General features: G+C 41.1%; 1 protein-coding gene across 1 annotated transcript in view; it reads left to right on the forward strand.

The window, feature by feature from the left end:
- The window catches only part of LOC126335550 (uncharacterized), a 432035-nt gene that overhangs the window by 307759 nt on the left and 103365 nt on the right, over positions 1-20911 (forward strand). Inside the window, exons 10-11 of the mRNA XM_049998951.1 lie at positions 8633-8851; positions 16143-16265. Of these exons, the coding sequence (XP_049854908.1) occupies positions 8633-8851; positions 16143-16265 (342 nt within the window). The remainder of the gene's footprint in view (positions 1-8632; positions 8852-16142; positions 16266-20911) is intronic.

Here is a 20911-nt window from a genome sequence, read left to right on the forward strand (position 1 = left end):
CTCAGGCCATGGCAGGCTGCAAAAGGCTTATCAGGGGGCCGCACATAAGGCCTCCCCTGTTGGTCTGACAAACAGGTTCTGTCTGTGGCTGACACTGACCCTCAGCCAGATGCAATCGCTTGCCTCATTTTAGTGAGAACCTCTCAACCTGAAAGATCCAGGCAATCACAGAGGGTGGGCTTCTTGGTAGTTGGGAGCTCGAATGTTGGGCTTGCTATGGGGTCCTTTAGGGATGTGACTGCCAAGGACGGGAAGAAAGCCAATGTGCACTCCAGGTGCATACCGGGTGGAGTCATTCCAAACATGAAAAGGATTCTCACAGATGCCATGAAGAGCACAGCGTGCAGCCAACTGCAGGTGGTGGCTCACACTGGTACCAATGATGTGTGTCACTTTGGATTGGAAAAGATTCTCTCTGGTTTCAAACTGCTAACAGAAGTGGTAAGGGCTGACAGACTTGCTTGCAAGACGAAAGCATAGTCAACAAGACCGTTTGTGGACCTTTGGTACAGAGCTGAGTGGAGGGTTTGAATCAGAGGCTCATACAGTTCTGTGACTGTGTAGGCTGCAGATTCCTGAACTTGCATCAAATAGGGGTGGGGTTTGGGTTTCGCTGAATAGGTCAGGTGTCCACTATACACAGGAGGTGACTACACATGCAGCAGAGGCTGTGTGGCATGGACTGAGCAGTTTTGTAGGTTAGAGGGACTCAGGGAAATACAAAAAGGGCTTCACTCTCAAAGGGTGCAAGTCAAACATAGGAAGAATCATCAATATAACAGTTTTAAATTGTAGTAGCTCCAAGCACTAATAGAAACCACTGATGCTCAAACCATTGTTATTGTTGTTGTGGTCTTCAGTCCTGAGACTGATTTGATGCAGCTCTCCATGCTACACTATCCTGTGCAAGCTTCTTCGTTTCCCAGTACTTACTGCAACCCACATCCTTCTGAATCTGCAAAGTATATTCATCTCTTGGCCTCCCTCTACAATTTTTACCCTCCACGCTGCCCTCCAATACTAAATTGGTGATCCCTTGATGCCTCAGAACATGTCCTACCAACTGATCCCTTCTTCTAGTCAAGTTGTGCCAGAAGCTCCTCTTCTCCCCAATTCTATTCAATACCTCCTCATTAGTTATGTGATCTACCCATATAATCTTCAGCATTCTTCTGTAACACCACATTTCGAAAGCTTCTATTCTCTTCTTGTCCAAACTATTTATCGTCCATGTTTCACTTCCATACATGGCTACACTCCATACAAATACTTTCACAAACTACTTCCTGGCAATTAAATCTATACTCGATGTTAACAAATTTCTCTTCTTCAGAAATGCTTTCCTTCCCATTGCCAGTCTACTTCGGCTATCATCAGTTATTTTGCTCCCCAAATAGCAAAACTCCTTTACTACTTTAAGTGTCTCATTTCCTAATCTAATTCCCTCAGCATCACCCAGCTTAATCCGACTACATTCCATTATCCTCATTTTGCTTTTGTTGATGTTCATCTTATATCCTCCTTTTTAAGACACTGTCCATTCCGTTCAACTGCTCTTCCAAGTCCTTTGATGTCTCTGACAGAATTACAATGTCATCGGCGAACCCCAAAGTTTTGATTTCTTCTCCATGGATTTTAATACCTACTCCAATTTTTTTCATTTCCTTTACTGCTTGCTCAATACACAGATTGAATAACATCGGGGAGAGGGTACAACCCTGTCTCACTCCCTTCCCAACCACTGCTTCCCTTTCACGTCCCTCGACTCTTATAACTGCTATCTGGTTTCTGTACAAATTGTAAATAGCTTTTCGCTCCCTGTATTTTACCCCTGCCACCTTTAGAATGATAGGTACTGAAATCTGGTTAAAACCAGAGATAAGTTCAGATGAAGCTTTTGTGAAGAACCTAACGGTGTTGTGAAAGGATAAGCTAAACACATTTGGTGGTGGCGTCTTTGTTCCTGTTAGAAGTAGTTTATCTTGTAAAGAAACTGAAGCTGTTAGTTCCTGTAAGTTAGTGCAGGCAGAGGTCATTCTTGGCAACCAGAATAAAATAATAGCTGGATCCTTTTACCAACCTCTCTACTCAGATGGTACAATTACTGAAAGGTTAAATACAATCTGAGTTTAATTTCAAACATATACACAAGTCATACAATTATAATTGGTGACGACTTTAATTTATCCTCGATATTTTGGCAAAAATACATGTTTAAATCTGGAGGTATGCATCAAACATCCTCCAAAACTGTGCTAAATGCATTCCCTAAAACTCATTTTGAGCAGTTGGTACATGAGCCAATGCGAATAGTAAATGGTTGTAAAAACACACTTGACCTCTTAGCAATAAGTAATTCTGAGCTAATAACAGGCATCAAAACAGATACAGGCATTAGTGCACACAGGGTTGTCATAGCGAGATTTAATACTGTGACCCCCAAATCCTCCAAATATAAACAAAAAATATACCCATTAAAAAAGAAAAAAAAACCAGATAAAAATTCATTTGACATCTTCCTTAGAGACAATCTCCACTCCTTCCAAATTAACAATATTAGTGTAGAGGAAATGTGACTTGAATTCAAAGAAATAGTATTGACAGCAATTTAGAGATTTATACCAAATAAATTAACAGGTGATGGAGCTGATCCCCCCTTTGTACACAAAACGAGTTAGAACACTGTTGCAGAAACAACAACAAAACCATGCCAAATTCAAACGAATGCAAAATCTCAAAGGCTGGTGATCTTTAACAGAAGTTCATAATTTAGTGTGGACACCGATGTGAGATGCTTATAATAGTCTCTGCAAAGAAGCTTTATGTCAAAACCTGGCAGAGAATCCAAAGAGATTCTTGTCATATGTAAAGTATGCTAGCGGCAAGACACAGACAGTGTCTTCGCTGTGCGGTAGTATCGGAAACACTATTGACAACGGTGCTGCAAAAGCAGAGTTACTAAGCACAGCCTTTCAAAATTCCTTCACCAAAGAAGATGAACTAAATATTACAAAATTCAAATCAAGAACAGATGCAAACGCAAGTAATGTATAAGTAGATATCCTCGGAGTAGTGAAACAACTTAAACCACTTAATAAAAGCAAGTCTTCTGGTCCAGCTTGTATACCAATCAGGCTCCTGATGCAATAGTTCCATACTTAACAATCATATACAACCACCCGCTTGACTAAAGATCCATGCCCAAAGACTGGAAAATTGCACAGACCACACCAATATTCAAGAAAGGTGGTAGGAGTAATCCATTAAATTATAGGCCCATATCATTAACGTTGATATGCAGCAGGATTTTGGAACATATATTGTGTTTGAACATCATGAATTACCTCAAAGAGAACAGTCTATTGACAGACAGTCAACACAGATTTAGAAAACATTCTTGTGAGACACAACTAGCTCTACACAGTGTTGAGTGCTATTGACAAGGGATTTCCAATTGGTTCCGTATTTCTAGATTTCCAGAAGGCTTTTGACACTGTACCACACAAGCAGCTTGTAGTGATATTGAGTGCTTGTGGAATAAAGTCTTAGTTATGTGACTGGATTTGTGATTTACTGTCAGAGAGGTCACATTTGGTAGTAATTGATGGAAAGCCATTGAGTAAAACAGAAGTGATTTCTGGCATTCCACGAGGTAATGTAATAGGCCCTCTGCTGTTCCTTATCTATATAAACTATTTAGAAGACAATCTGAGCAGCTGTCTTAGGTTGTTTGCAGGTGATGCCGTTATTTATTGTCTAGTAAAGTCATCAAAAGGTCAATACAAATTGTGAAACTATTTAGTAAAGATATCTGAATGGTGTGACAAGCCCATAAATTGATATGAAGGAATTACAATTACAAACAATTTAAATTGGAAAGAACACGTAGAAAATGTTGTGGGGAAGGCAAATGAGAGACGGTGTTTTATTGGCCAAACATAGAAGCTTCTCAAGAAATTTCAGTCACCAACTTTCTTCTCCAAATGCAAAAATGTTTTGATGACGTCAGCTTACATAGAGAGAAACAGTCTTCGTAATAAAATAAGGGAAGCCAGAACTCACACAGAAAGGTATAGGTGTTCATTTTTTATGCACACTGTTTGAAAGTGGAATAATAGAGAATTATTGTAAAGGTGGTTCGATGAGCCCTCTGCCAGACAATTAAGTGTGATTTGCAGAGTATCCATGTAGATGTAGATTTAGGTAGTTGTATGTGTGCATAACCATAAATGGGCTGTAGTTCTTTGCTTTTTTGATGGTTGACAATCCTGAGAGGTATACAGGGTGAGTCACTAAATATTGCTATAGTTTGGTACTTGTTTTCTGATAGCTGCTATTGAGACGTATCCAATGGTGTATAACAGCAAGGTCTTTGAAGGTCAATGACAGTCACAAAGTTGGCATGAACATCCATTTACAAAAGGTGTTTGAAATGATGACCGTTGGTATCAATGCAGTACTGCAATCTTCTTATTATGGATTGAGTGGTATTTCTTATCGCATCAGTACTTATTGAGGCACATGCTCTGACAATTCTCCCACACATATCTTCAGGTGTAGTTAGAATGTTGTTATAAACAATGTCTTTTACGAATCCCCACAAGTAAAAATGCAGTCTGGTGAACAAGCCGGCCGTGACACATCTCCTCTGTGTCCAATCCAATGATTTGGGAATTGTCTCTGCAACTCATTTCTAGCCATTAGCAAAAAATGTGCTGGACACCCATCGTGCTGATACCACATTCTCTTCTCTGTTCCTAAAGGTATTTCTTCCAATAACAGACCTAATCTTTCTTGCAGGAATGTGGTGTTCTTCCTACCTTCACAATTTCCTTTAATAAAATAGGGGCCTATGATTGTCCTCCAGAATCCCAACACTAATCTGGCTCATGCCAGATTCCCTTGCGATTTGACAAGGACAAACACAAGGATCTCAAACCACAGTGGCAAGAGTATCGATTTCCGTTTTCTCATTAGTAACTTTCCTTTGTCAGATATGTTTCCGATGCATTAAAGATCCAATTGTTCTCAATTCATCATACACACATTTAAATGTACGACATGTAGGATGAGTACATTGAGGATATCTTTCAGCATATAAGTCTCTAGCTCTCACTGACTTTTGTTGGCATCCTTTGTAAATGAGAAGCATATTGACTTTTTCTTTGAAGGAATACAGCATTCACATTCCCTTGACTTGATGATACTAGTCTTACCATACCTATTATTGTTGTATTGCAAAACTGTCGAATTGTGTTTACGTGTCAGTGGCAGGTTAGAAGGATACACCATATTCGGTGAATATTTACTATTTGGATTTTGGATGATATACAAGAGAGAATTGTCAGAGTATGTGCTCCAATAAGTGCCGAAGTGATTAGGAATACCACTCAATCCATGATAAGAATATTGCAGCACTGTATTGATACCAGTGGTCATCACTTCGAACACCTTCTGTAAATGGATGTTCATGCCACCTTTTTGAGCTTCAAAGACCTTACTCTTACCACATCATTGGATTTGTCTGAAAGCGCTGGCAGGTTGATAGACACACAAACAAACACAAACATACACACAAAATTCAACCAATGGTTGCTTCATCAGGAAAGAGGGAAGAAGAGGGAAAGACGAAAGGATGTGGGTTTTAAGGGAGAGGGTAAGGAGTCATTCCAATCCCGGGAGCAGAAAACACTTACCTTAGGGAGAAAAAAGGACAGGTATACACTCGCACACACACACATATCCATCTGCACATACACAGACACAAGCAGACATTTGTACAGGCAAAGAGTTTGGGGGTTATCTGTATCTGGCAAACTCTAGTATTGTTAGCTTCCAGAGGGGCTATCATATCACTCACTGAGCCTTCACAGCCAATTTTTTCAGTAGCTGTTAAAAAATGTTTACTGAAGATATTAGCAACTTCCTCAGTATTTTTTACAATAGTTCCATTCTCCATTTTCATAACTTGCCAGATTGTTTTTGATTTGCTATTTGAGCTATCAATTTCAGATGTTGTGTAAATAGTTTTGTATTTTTTATTACTCTTTTTAAAATATTGTACCATCTTTAGTCCTCATTTTTGATGGGATCATTAGGTAGTTTTAAGGATTCATACACAATTCTTTTTGTTCTACAGGAAATTCTGATCCTTTTAGTAATCCAAGGTTTCCATTTTGCAACCTGAGGATTGTGTCTCAAGATTATTTTTGGAAATATAGCTTCAAACAATGACACAAACTCATTAGAGAATAGATAAAATTTTTCATTAATACTCCTCTCCTTAAATACAGGGGTCCAGTCAATATGCTATAAGAGAAGGTTGAACATTTCTAACTTATCATATTTGACTTGTGTGGCACTTTTAAAGGAGTGTTTCAGTTTATCACACAGTTTGATATCATTTACTGTAAGCTGCTGACCATCATGGTCTGACAGACCTTTGAGAATTTGACTTATAATAATAAGTACTAAGTACTCTAGTGGGAAATTTAACAACTGAAACTTGTTTAAACAATTCCATTACGTGCTCCAATTCTCATCTGCTGTTACTTGTAGTTAATAAGTTAATATTAAATCACCCATGATAATTAAATCCTTGTGTTTTGAAGATAATTTGCTCAAAAGTTGTTCCATATGGTTTAGAAAGATACATATTTTCCATGCAGAAGCCCTGTAAACTACCAAAATTATAACTGACTTATTATTTGTAGTAATTTTCATTCCACAGGCTTCAAAATGAGAATCTACGATGTAAGTACTTATGTCTAGGGATTTATGTTTCACATTAGTATTAACATAGTAACTTCTTTGGTACCAGTATTCAGTAAATTTCTGAAGATGGCCTTGTAAGTCAAAAACCGATTAACACAATAAAAGTTATACTGTAGAACAAAAGCAAACTAGAGCAAGTCCTTATTCAGAGCAAAACTGTAAGTATGTTGCTAAAAAGGAGGCTGTGCAACTACAAACAGCACATGTCAAGTGCAACACTTGTGGTTATGTTTAGCTTTGTCACACAAATGCGACCAATTCATTATCAATAGGTCAAAATGATATGGTTGATCCCATTACAGAAAAAAATTAAATGAAATTTGTGGATTGTGTCAGCATAAATTTCAATAAAGTCTTGTCTTTGGTTATGCTGGAATTCCCATCAAGTTCTCATGTATTCAAGAAATGATAGATAAACATACAACAGCCTAGTAGTATCTCATAGTAGGGAAAACTTCCTTCATTTTTTGAGTCCCTCCACATGTCTGTTAACATCAAACTTTGTCATTTTTTGTATTTTCCACGTTGTAATTCCTTTGGAGCTGTTCTTGGCTTGTTCAGCTACAATCATTGTACAGTTTATTGCATAGCATGTACTTCTAAAAACAGCAAAATTTGAATCCTATGTGTATACTAATTGCAGTTGCAATTTCAACATTCATGTTTACAGTTTTCTTCCTTGAATTATTTTGATTCTGCAAAGTCTTGAGCGATTTAGTCTTAGCATATTATTGATCTCACACATGCATAGGTGGTTGGATGTCCCACCTAATGTCATATCACAGGGGAGGAACACTGTGTACAGGCCTACCTCTTGTCTATGAACGTGAAAATTCTTTTTAGTGTGTGTCAATATTTAAACTAACAGTAATTTTATTTCTCTTAAATTTGCTTTTGCATAGTCATTCTTCTTAGAATCCAGTGTTTGAAATCTTGGGCAAATAAAAACCGAAAGCGCATATTTCACCAAAGTCATCCTGATGAACATGTAATTAAGTCCATTGTGTACCAGTATGTTATTCACAGGCAAATTTAATTTATAATTATCTGTAATATGTACAGAAATAGACACAATTATATTCAGGTAGCCCACTACAATCTCTTTTGTTCCCATCACCCACTCATTCATTGTAATTAATCGTTACAGAAAATAATTTGTGGTTGCAGTGAAAATTGAATATAAAGCAACTAGATTAAAGGTAAATTTTTGCATGATGGATCACAGTAACTACACACAACTCAATAATAACAGCAATTTTATGCCAAAACAATATCTAACTTACATCCAGCTATAAATAGAGTCATTTAAGTTCATGAAAGAGTACAAGGTAAATTATCCCTCTTTACTAATACAGGTTTACTAATACAGGTTTCGTCAGAATGAGTAGTGATAAAGAGATGTGTTGCATCTTTCTGAGAATGGAAGCACATAAAAAATTTTAACTTATGTGAATGTACTAATAACATCAAATCTCCCAAAAATGTACCATGAAAGGTTTGTATTAAGAAACTTATCATGTTAAAACAGATACCACCATGAATTATATTACTGAGTAGCCAGAGGAAACTTCTTGCAAAGCTGTGGGATAAGATGTTAGCACTACAATTATTCTAAATGGATTTTTGGAATAACTGAGAAAGTTTGACGTGATGGATAGTTCCTTCCCAATAATTCCATTTTTTTAAATTTTTTTTTAGTTTAATTTTGATACAGTAACTGCAAATAATCCCAGAAAAGCTTCACAGATTCAAAATGGAGTTCTTTTTTAGCAATCAGGCATTGACTTAAAGTTTTAGTTAAAAACTGTCTCTGTATATATTTTGTATGTGAATTTTATTGTGTCTCTACATTCCACAGATTGAGGCACGTGATCAAGATGCTTTCCAACCATGCGCAAGAGTGAAAGATATTGAAGAGCGAATGGCAACCTATGCGAATATGTTACAAAACATGGAACTTAACTTTTCATCTCAAGTAGAGAACTTGCAGCTCCAAATAGGGGATCTGGAGAAAGAGCTGGGAGTGTTAATGGAAAAGTTTAATGCTGATGAAACAATGCAAGAGTCATCATTACAGGTAGGTTATTCAGCTATTTTTTTATTTTTTTATTGATTGATTGATTTATTTATTTATTAGAAATTTGAAAGACTGTAATTCCTGTATCAACTTAACAAAATAGTGGAAAATAATAAACTGAAAAAATTAAAATTACTTTAGCACTTAATTTTTAATATCAGTGACCTGCCACATAATGTTATATAGTTTTCTGCCACATAATGTTATTTATTAGTTTCTTTTCTATTTACAAATGACCACTGTGCAAGACATTCATATCATATGAATCATATAAATGATTTAGCAACAATGATACTAGATTTAACAATAGGGATAGCAAACAAAGTACATATTGTCACTTAATTGCAACCAAACACTGTGCATACAGTAGCTGAACTTTCACAAGAGTAAAATTTTATACCACTCAGTAATCAAATATTTACTGAAGTTCAACTTTTTACATTCTTAGGACTGTAAATAGGTGGATCAATTCCTTGAAAACATGAAATTCTGTGCTTGTCTTCACTGTAAAAATTATCTCATTTGCCACTGACACAAATGAAAGCTTGTCTACTTTATGTGCTTGTGGGTTTTTTGGCTATAGCGAAGGACCACGCACAGAAAACTCCAACTTATTACGAAAAGAAATTTTTATTAAGGTGTGTATTATTACGGAAAACACAAGAAAAACACTCCAGAAATTCACAACACGCATATCACTCAGTCAAGTAGTAGACAGAACGCCAAAGAATCATGAGTCTCCAAAGACCATTTACTCAGCACTTCGCTGGTGAAGTTACTGATGGTGGACGACTGTTACCACAGAGTCCCACCCCACCACTCCAGCACCCCCCCCCCCCCTCTCCACACCCCCAGGGAGTGCAGAACACTGGGGGAAGGGCATGGGTGTCTTCCTGTGTAGTGGCGTTGTGGGATGCTCGCTGGTTGATAACTCCGTGTGCTAAGAGTCCATACTGTCTGTGCAGGGGGGGACGGGGTGGGTGGCGGACTGCATGCGTGAACTGGACTGGCACAGAAGATTTTGTCCTTCCAGTACCGGCGGAGAGGGGGTTTTGAATTTTAAACATCCCGTCGGTGCTGAACGTTGCAGCTATGGCAGCCGTATCCACCCCATTTGGGATAGGGACTGTGCTCAGGATGGTGATATGTGACACGGGTGTGGACCCACATGAAGTGTCTCCTATGCGGAGGACGAAGATGGATCCCTTATGGAGCTGCAAGGAAAGCTCATCACTTGGGCACTCAGAGGCGTTGATTAAGATGCAAATTTCCTTGACAGTGTATGTAGGGGGCAGTAGGGGGGGGGGGGAAGTAATGTAGTTCAGGAGAAACCACTGGAACACTCTGTGGGGGTACTGGGTGCCAACACTTGGTATGGCGTAATGTCTTGTGGTTGAGCCGGAGGTTGTGGATTGTCACACGCAGTGCCTGTGTGAAACGAGGGTAGAATATCATCATATGCAACCACTGAGTTGCCCACAGGTGTAGGCTTGGTGCACATACGATCATGGTAGGGCGCAGGGGAGTAGGTGGTCTGTGTGAGATCGGGCTCATCACCTGATGGAAGAACACTCGACTCGAGGGTGTGTGGTACAGGTTCCTCGATTGTCCAGGCTGGTTTCACGCGTTGGAGTGAAACTGTCTGCTGACGGCCTCTGACGAGGATGTCCATAGTATTGTCCGTGCAAGCCACTACTCGATGCGGGGCAGAGTAAGGTGGCTGTAATGCCGGTTTGACTGTGTCATCCCATAGCATAACGAACTCACAAGACTCCAGTGCCAAATGCAGGAATACTGAAGGATGGTTATGTGGTCATGGAGGAGGCTTGCAGATCGTGGCTATGTGTGTGCGGACACGTTCAACTAGCGTGGGGAGGTCAGATAGGTCGGCGATTGCTTCGTCATTGATGAACTCTGCGGCGAGAACTAGGGTCTTGTCATACAGGAGCTCTGAGAGTGAAGCCTGCTTTGTAAGTCTGCCTTGTAAGCCGTGCGTATTCCTAACATAACCCAGGGAAGGGCATCACACGACTCACCATGGTGGCACATGAGTGCCTCTTTCAGAGTCCTGTGCCACCACTCAACCAGTCCATTGCTCTGAGGGTGGAAGCTGTAGTGCAGTATCTATCCACCCCACAGAGGACGCAGAGTTTGTTAAACAGCAGGGATTCAAACTGTCTTCCCTGGTTGGTGATGATGGCGCATAGTAGCCTTAGCACCAGGATGTGCCAGTGAACACTTGGCGACGCAGCACAGGGGAAACAATAGGCCAGGCGGTACCCATGGATGTATCACACCACAGTGGCCGAGCCCACTTGGTTGCACAAAACGATCTGAAGGGAAGTATCAGGGTACTGTTGGAGGTTGCGCAATTCATTGTCACTATCCTGGAAATAGGCCATTTGTCGAAATTAATGGGGGACAGAATTGCAGTGATGTGTGATAGGTAGTCAGCCACCACATTTTCTGAACCTTGAATGTAATTGATGTCTGTTGTGTATTGGCAAATTAAGCCAATTTGCCGAAACCTACGTGAGGGAAGGTCAGCAGGGGGTTACGGATAGCCTCTGCGAGGGGGCGATGGTCTGTGAAAATTGTGATATTCCTTCCTTCGGTGTCTGTGCAGAAATATTTTACAGCTTCATAAACTGCAAGCAATTCTCTGTCAAATGCTGACCATTTACATTGAGCTGTAGATAGGTTTTTGGAAAAAAAAACCTGAGTGGTTGTGTCGTGTCATTGACATGCTGTTGTAGGACTGCACCAATTCCAAAATCACTTGCATCCGCTGTAATAGAAATGCAGGCATCTGACAAAGGGCGGGTGAGGGTGACACCACGTGCTAACACTGATTTAAGGTCTTTAAAAGCTGTCACCATGTTGTCAGACCACTGTCCTCAGCAACTGCCTGAGGTTTGTTTCTCAGCCAATGCGTCAGTAAAAGGGGCTTGAATTGCTGCCGCCATTGGCAGGTTGCGACAGTAGAAATTGACAGTTCCAAAAAATGGCACTGGGAGAGGTAGATCGTGAATGCAGTCAACCCGCTCCTGTGAGAGGCATATAACTTCCGAGGAGACAGTGTACCACAGAAAAGTGACAGCGGTGCAGCGGAGTTATGATTTGTCATTATTGATCTTGACTCTGTTATGTGTCAATGAGTCCTGTATCATGGGCTGGTGGAGTTCATGTTCCTTGTCGAAGGGGGAAAAAATTAGTATGTCGTCGAGGTATGCATAGCAATATGTGCAGTTAAACATAAGTGAGTCTATAAAACGCTGTCAAGTTTGGGCCACGTTTTTGAGACCATAAAGCATGTAACAAAACTCGTAAAGGCCAAAAGGTGTGATCACTGCTGTCTTTGGTATGTCACTCTGTTCCATTGGTATCTGTAAATATGCCTTGTGGTGGTCCAAGACACTGAAGATGCGTGCTCCGCTAAGTACTTGCGCAAAGTCTTGTATGTGAGGTACCGGATAATTGTCTAATACTGTCTGTGCGTTGAGGCGATGATAGTCGCCACAGAGGGGCACTATGCCGTCCTTTTTGGGGCCCAAATGTATGGACGAGGACCAGTTATTGTCTGATGGGCGAACAATACCTGCCCGTAGAAGTTCCTCCACTGCGGCTTTAGCAACGCGTAGTTTATGTGGTGGCAGTCGGCAGTCGGCATGCTTTATGATGAACTGGTGGCCCATCTGTCATGACAATTTTGGGTGTCGTGCCATTCGTGATAGCGTTCAGCTTGGCTGGTGAACTCGCTCAGGGGCCGTCGTGAACGAGAATTGGCAGCACACAGGAGTCACTAACCTGATGTGCCGAGGAAGCTCTCTACATCGATGGTGACAAAGTTCCACGAGGTGCGTCTCCAGTGTCGGATGGTGGCTGCATTGACAGGCATTTTATGAGGCATCGTGCCTCGATGAGGGGCACAGTTCAGTTTGGCGTTGTGAGCACGGAGATCGTCGACTGTGGGGCTGGAGCTGGGCAATGGAAGTTGTGAGGCTGTCCGCCAGTGAAGAACATTCGATGGGAGCTGTGTCGAAGTCGCCGGGAAGCTGAGGGGGGGCGGGGAGGCATGGTGCAGTAATGCAGCTGACTGAAGATCTGGAGACAGTCTGAAGTGGAAAAGGAAGTCAATGCCTAATACTGGATCTTCGATGTCAGCCATGTAGAAGGACCAAGTGAACTGTTTGCCAGGTCTGAGTTCAATAGGTAACTTGGCCAAACCATTGACACAAAGTGGCGACTTATTTGCTGCTCGAAGGGACAGTTTGGTTGGTGTTATGTCCTTTACAGAAAATGTGGGAGGTATGACACTAACGTTTGCTCATGTATCAACATGAAAATAGTGGCGCAAACCTAAATCCAAGGCGTACAGACATCCTCGTTAGGTGGGGGATCTGACAGAAGGCAATGTCTGTGGGCGGCCGCGTGCGGCATTTGGGGACGCGCAGAGCATACAGCAGTTGCGAGCGGTGTCCCTGAAAGTGGAGTGGAACCAGCATATGTGTGAGTCAGCTGTACTCGTCCCACCAGCCAAAGTGTCAGGTGAGGGGAAGGCGGGGCGGGCAGGCGCTAGCCCGGTTGGGGTGGGGGGAGGCTGTTGCTGACCGACTGGCGGTTCCAGGTCTTGGCCACTAGATGGCTGCTGTTCCGTGTGCTGTCCGCAATACGTACGTGCCCAGCCTCTACTGCCAGATGGTGGAAGTATAATCACAGGATTACCAATCTCGGCGGTATTGGGCACTGTGCTGTGTGGAGGGAGGTGGCTGTACTGAATAATGGCATATGCCTGGTCTGCCAGCCGTAGTTTATCCTCGAGTGATGCTACGGTATGTGGAAGCAAATGTAACTGTACTTCTTGCGGCAGCTTCATCAACCACAATGCCCAGAGTGCAAAGTTTGGCAAGATCTCAGTACTGACCTGCGCACGCAAGTGTCGCCACAGCTGTGTGGGTGTTCTGTGGCCTAAAATCTCGTTGTAAATTATGTTGTGAATCGTATCGGCTAGTGGACGAGAGAGGCATTCAATGAGTAATGCATGAGCAGAGGCATATTTGTTGCTCTTGGGTGGGTTCAGCAATAAGTCACTGATGAGATGAGGGTGGTCGTTGCAGGTGGTTCACTAAACACACAAAACGAGTGCTGTCGTTCAATGTACCATGTTGTCCACCAAGATAAACCACGTCACTGGGTTGTCTGCTTGTAATGGCAGCAGCTTCAGAAAATGACTGGGGGGGCCAGTGCTTGCAGGGCTGTAGGAAAGGCACGAAACTTACAGGCATTGTGCATGGTGTTCACTGATGTGAACTGTTCCTCAGTGATGGGCGATGTGTTGCATTGAACGTCCGTTAGCTGTGTAGGCGAGACGTGGTATGCAGTCCTTGTTGGCAGGGAATCTGTATGGCCACACGATGAGCATGGCGCACCAGGCACAGAAGGATCAACTCCCAATGCAGCCGAAATCTTGAGCAGAGGTGCAAGATCGTGACTGAGTGCCGAGTGACGGGGCGGAACCACGGCAGGTGCTTTGCCCGAGGTGTGCGCAGGGTGGCAGGACTGGTAGGCACATCCCAGCACGGTTGGCACGAGTGCCCCTCCAACCAGCATGAAGGGGGACACGTTAAATGGCAGACCACTCTGAGGAGGGGGTGGCCGTGTGTGTGGACCCCGAAACTGGACTGCCGCATGGTCCATGTTGTGCGGTAGAAACTTGGGTGAGGGGTTTCTGGGATCTTGTGCTGGAGGATCATTCTGTCAAGCGTAGAATGCTGTAGAAGGTGTCCGCAATGATGTGTACAGCGTCTGATGTGGTATACTGGCAGAGGTTAGAGTCGTCCGGCCAGGTGAGGCAAACGCGGGAGATATGAACATCCCTGATGTATTAGTAGCACATGGGGCAAAGCGTTGCGCTTCACAGTTGGTTGTTCATTCTGCAGTTGTGGCATCCTGCGCTGCTGGAAAAACTGAAGGCTGCAACATTGTCTATTGGTGCGAAACCAGTGATACACAGCAAGCGAATACAATGTATTTTCGTGACTCGGGGTCACCAGTGTGGGTTTTAGGGTAGCAATGGACCACACACAGAAAACTCCAATGTATTATGATAAGACACTTTTATTAAAGTTCGTATAATTACAGAAAAAACAAGAAAAACACTCCAGAAATTCACGACATGCATATCGCTCAGTCAAATAAGTAGTAGACGGAACGACAAAGAATCTCAAGTCTTCAAAGACCGTTTACTCTGCACTTCGCTGGTGAAGTAACTGGTGGTCGACTGTCACCACATGCTTTTATTCTGTTAGGTTCCTTCTTTGGTATCCTATTTGGAGAAACTTTGTTAATTCAGAAATAATATTTTTTACCACAGAAAAGTGCTGTGAGAATAGTCTGTGGTGTTAGTTTGCAAACCTTTTTGCAGTGTGTTGTTCATGCATCTTGGAATGTTTATTTATGATCAGAATGTTAACTCTGCCATTCCTGAACAAACACTTCCTTGTAGAACTTGTGTTTAATACAATAGACTAATTCAGAAAACACTGCAGCATTCATTCAGTGAATATATTTCAGAATTGACAGTTTTAATTACATTTTACATCCACCATCAAATATTGGAAAAAAGGGTACACATAGTAATAAAGTTTACAACCACAGGTTCTCTGTGTTGTCTCAGTTTATGGTGTGGTGATGGCTACAAAGTCAAAATCCAGTTGTGTTCAAACAAACTAATATGTGACAGAGACTACAAGTTCTAAAGTTTATTTTGATATGAAGGTACTGGTCTCCTCTGAAGCAACCTCATTTTTTGATTCAGTGAACAGTTGACACTAAACTGATTTTCACTGTCGCAGAGTTTCCTGTTCAATAGACACCCAGAAGATCTGAGAAAAAGGCAGATTTTCCTCTGGTTTTCAAGTCCAAGATAGAGGTTTCCTTGTCACAAATTCCTTCTGTTCTGTGCAGAAGTTCCCCTCTGTTGTGTCTTTCAGAATTACGCATTACCTCTTATACATACGTCAGCTAATATTTTGTTTCTGTGTATTTATTCAAATTTTTTTCGATTTTAGTTTTTTAGGAAGTATTCTGTAACATGTAAAATTAAATTGGTTTGAATCATATGTTACATGTTCCCATGGAACACACACACACACACACACACACACACACACACACAGAGAGAGAGAGAGAGAGAGAGAGAGAGCAATACTTATTATTAGTTTGTAGTTTTCAGTGTTTCTCTTCCATATAGCTCCAATTTTTTATGAGAATTTTTAAATTTGTTTTCCAGGATCTCTCAGGCTTGACTGAACTATACAACAAGATACAAACATTACAAATTGAGATGGACAATGTGACCACCACAACAACACAGCTTATGGATGACCGTGAAGAACGACAAATGCACATTAACGTAAGATTTCAGTGGCATCCCCTCCCAGTAATAAAATAATATCATTGTTGAATATCAATAGTGTGGTAATAAACAGTTGTTTCCAAAAGTCAACTCATAAGTACAATGCCAGGTAATATTTTTAAGTGTACAAGTAAGTCTAATGAACAGCTTCATCGTGAAACAGTGAACTCAAATGTAAAAAAAAAAAAATCAGCTATGCTGGGACTACTGTGCAGTATTCTATGTGAGAATGACAAGTGACCAACCGTCTACTCCCATAGTGGCTACTGCCAAACCATGGCAAACCACAAACTTGACCATCGATTTCCTGAAAATGCTGCACACCTCAACACAAATGAATTCAACATCTGCTTCAATAGGTGAGCCATTTGGATACTACCTTCCAGCACTAGATTCTCTGAACCATGCAGGTGGGAATTGTCTCTCCAGCATATCCTGCACTCTTGCACTCCTCCTGATCTAATCCTCTGCTAACCTGTGTTTCCTAGAGCTTCACCTCATCTTTTCCCTTCAGTCTGCTGTCCAGACCACTTCTTCCCCTGCCAGACAGTGCACTTCCATCTCCTACTGCTCTTCCCATGCAATCATTTTCTCTCCTTCTCTCTCCCTTCCTTTCCTTCGTCTCCACCATTCTCCCTTTTTCTCTTTCCTCCCTGTCTCCCCCTTCATATACACCTTTCTCTCCTTTCCTCCCCTTCCTCAGCCCCTCCCTATCCCTCCCTTTCTCTATCTCTTATACAACCTACCCTCTGAACTGATTTGTCTTGTTATGCAGCTGCTGAGTGTCCTTCCCTACCCCCTCCCCATCTTTGTCCCCTCAGGCTACCATTATTGCTCTCAGTAAGCAAGTCAGTCTCTCTGTGGCTGTGAGTATGTGTGTTATAGTGTTTGTGTGATTTGTGTGTGAATGTGTGTACTTTTGCTAGAGAAGCAGCAAGAACTCAAAATCTTGAGTGAATACCATTTTCTATTGCTTGTTTCTGTGCACCACTCATCAGTCAGCTATAGGTTTTTCCTTTATTTTGTGTATTGTTCCATTCAAGAATTTTTCATTCCTGTAAATTTATGTTTTACAGTCATAACATCCTACAAAGTAACTGACATATTTATAAAAAATCTAATTTGAAAATTCTCTCTCTCCTCATGCTCAGTATAAATTTCTGTGGACACCCATGTCCTCATCACAATAAACTGTATTTTGTGTGCACTTCAGGAGATAAACAAATGCAGCTACTTGCTCTGTTGTAGGTATTATACAGGAGTGTGCAGTAAAAATATTGTTTGAAACTGAAAATGGAAGGTTATGCAAAAGCCTTTTTATGAAACTGGGGCTTCTTACACTCACATTTTAATACATTTACCCCCTAATGGTATTTGCAGTTAATAGTAAGAGTGAATTTAGGATGAACTGTGAAAGTCACAAGCATAATACCTGAAGTAGCAATAATTTTCATGTAGACCTATGCATATTAAGCAGGTTTCAACATTTCCAGTATATAGAAAGCTGATGTTCTCTCAAATCAGTGAAGTTACATAAATGATTTCTATGTTGTAGTAATAAGAAAAGCAGCAGCTGAGTCTTGAACGAGATCTGCCAGTCTTTTCTTTCTTCCACTGTACCTTGTGGCGATACCTGTAAGACACCGCTAGCCCACGCCTCTCGCGGTGTGCGTTTAACCCCATTTAAATGACGCGCCAAGCGCGCGCCCAGCGGCTGTACGATTAATTAAATAATCGGCGTGCTAATCACAGTTGAAATCTCTGGTCCAGAGGGACGTGAAGAGGCTGTGGTCCAGAGAGAGAGTAGAGTCAGTCGAGTCTTGTTCAGTCTACTAGTCAGTCGAGCTAGAAAGTGTCTTGTGAAACGATCATTCTGTGGATAATATTAGTGTGATGATTTCTTTTATATGTGTTGTGTTGTCTTCTTCGATGAGTAAAAAAAAAATATAGGTAAAATAAATTTTTGTGATGTCCATCAATAAGTTCATTCCAGTAAAAATAGAACCACTTCCCTTCACCTTTATTCACCCTTTTTTCTTTCTTTCCTTTCAACAAAAACAAAAACAAAAAAATTACCACCCTCCCTCTTTTTTTTTTTTTTTTTTTTTTTAATTCCGGACATCACACTGCCGACCGTTTACAGGACGCCAATCTTCGGATTTTACTGGAATGAACTTAACAAGGGCAAATTAAAGTAAAATCATACGTGTAGTAATATTTATTGTCTTGTACATTGCCTAAAAAACTGTAATTTTCTCTTTCATGCCCAATATGAAAACGAGAGCTAACGTTGTTTCAAGATTAACAAGATTTCTGCAAGCTTCAACGCAGCGCAGTGAGTAGTGCAAAAGCATTTGTTCTGCTATGCCATTGTCCAGCGTGCGCCTCCCGCCTATGCTAACTTTTATTCCCATTTCCCATGCCTTTCCCTAAACAAGAGCCCTTTGTCAATGGAATTTCTATTATTGTAACATTGAAATTCAACAGTAAGATATGCAGAAGTCATTGTTATGAGTCAATCCTGTTTGTTACGTCATGTCACCACTTTCAGATTAGCTACGCGAATACGGTTACAACCACAATAATAATTCGGACATTTTTGGAAATTCTATCAAGTAATAGTTATTACCATCTAACTATTTAAATTTTATTTATCTTTTGTACTTTGCAAGCCATCGCCATTCTGGGTGTACTATTTGTATATTTCACGTTTGTTAATTATTGGCAAAAATGGAACAACAGCAACAGCAAACTGATAACGGTGATGCTACTGTATCATCAGCATCCCCTTTCCTAGGCTTTTCCAGCCCAGAATCTATGGAATTTACTGCAGGTGTATCACATCAAATAATACTAAGTAACGAAAGTAATTCATCAGGTGACACACCCAATAATCCTGACCCTATGGAAAACGATAGTAGACGTGTCCAACTAGGGATTTCCCACTCCGATCCTAATTTGCACAACTCTAGTGAAAGGAACAATGATCCAAACATTGATCCGAATCAGTACGGAATTTTAATACAACTTCTTACGCGAAGTATGGATAGCATCCTTAATGAAAGGTTTGATAAACTAGACACTAGATTTGATAAACAGGAGCAGAGTACAAAAGAATTAAACAGCAAAATCGATCAATTGTCTTCTGAGGTAACATCTACTCTGGAAAAACAGGCTAACCAAATCTCAGAACTTAATTCAAAAACGACACAATTGACCGAAAGTTTCAACGAATTGTCATGTCGTGTAAACACTCACGAAAATTCCTTTGTTAAATATCAAACAGTGACAAATTCCGAAATGCAGTCATGTGAAATCAAGTTGGATCAGGTCACGAACGCTCAGGCTCAGGTCAATGATCTAGTTCAGAATTTCATGCAAAATGAAACCACCTCACAAAATAAAATTTCGATGGATATCGAAGGTATTACTCAACAAGTTAGCGTAGTATGCTTACAACAATTAGAAATGAAAGAAAAAATTTCCCATTTGGAGGAAAAAACAGAATCGCTTTCTTTAGAGTGTAACGCAAACATTGCAGAAAAATTAGTGCACGAATGTGGTATTTGCAACAAGCTCATTGAGCAAAGGGTAGAAACCGCTACAAAAGAGATTTTACACCAGGCCATGTCGCAGGTGCAAACCGAGACCAACACTTTAAAAAACCAAATTTCTCAGTTATTAACTCCCGATTCTAACGTAGTTACTGTTCTGCCTACAACCCCACTCACAACGAGTTCACCGCCTAATTTCACTGTGCAGTTTGTTCCACAGTCTAACAGCGAATCACTTGCGAGCGAAAAACATCAAACAGAGCCGCTCTCAGTGATCGCACAAAACAGTAATTCTCAACCACCCTTGTGCCATGAAGTTTCACCAGGGAACAATAGTTCAGGCCCTATAGTGCCTGCCGGTATTGTTGACGGTAACATGATTAAACATGCCTATTTTCCAACGTTCAGTTCCGATGATACCCAAGCGGTGCACCCGATTGTTTTTATTAGGTCTTTTGACGGAATGTTTCCGCACAACTGGTCAGATGCGGAAAAGATTTTTTTTTGTAAGTAATCTGTTGAGGGGCGAGCATCCAGATGGGGAGCTGAAATGTTGTTGTTGTTGTTGTTGTCTTCAGTCCTGAGACTGGTTTGATGCAGCTCTCCATGCTACTCTATCCTGTGCAAGCTGCTTCATCTCCCAGTACCTACTGCAACCTACATCCTTCTGAATCTGCTTAGTGTACTCATCTCTCGGTCTCCCTCTACGATTTTTACCCTCCACGCTGCCCTCCAATGCTAAATTTGTGATCCCTTGATGCCTCAAAACATGTCCTACCAACCGATCCCTTCTTCTAGTCAAGTTGTGCCACAAACTTCTCTTCTCCCCAATCCTATTCAATACCTCCTCATTAGTTACGTGATCTATCCACCTTATCTTCAGTATTCTTCTGTAGCACCACATTTCGAAAGCTTCTATTCTCTTCTTGTCCAAACTAGTTATCGTCCATGTTTCACTTCCATACATGGCTACACTCCAAACAAATACTTTCAGAAACGACTTCCTGATACATAAATCTATATTCGATGTTAACAAATTTCTCTTCTTCAGAAACGCTTTCCTTGCCATTGCCAGTCTACATTTTATAT

This window comes from Schistocerca gregaria, chromosome 2, assembly GCF_023897955.1.
Source record: "Schistocerca gregaria isolate iqSchGreg1 chromosome 2, iqSchGreg1.2, whole genome shotgun sequence".
Lineage (NCBI taxonomy): Eukaryota > Metazoa > Arthropoda > Insecta > Orthoptera > Acrididae > Schistocerca > Schistocerca gregaria.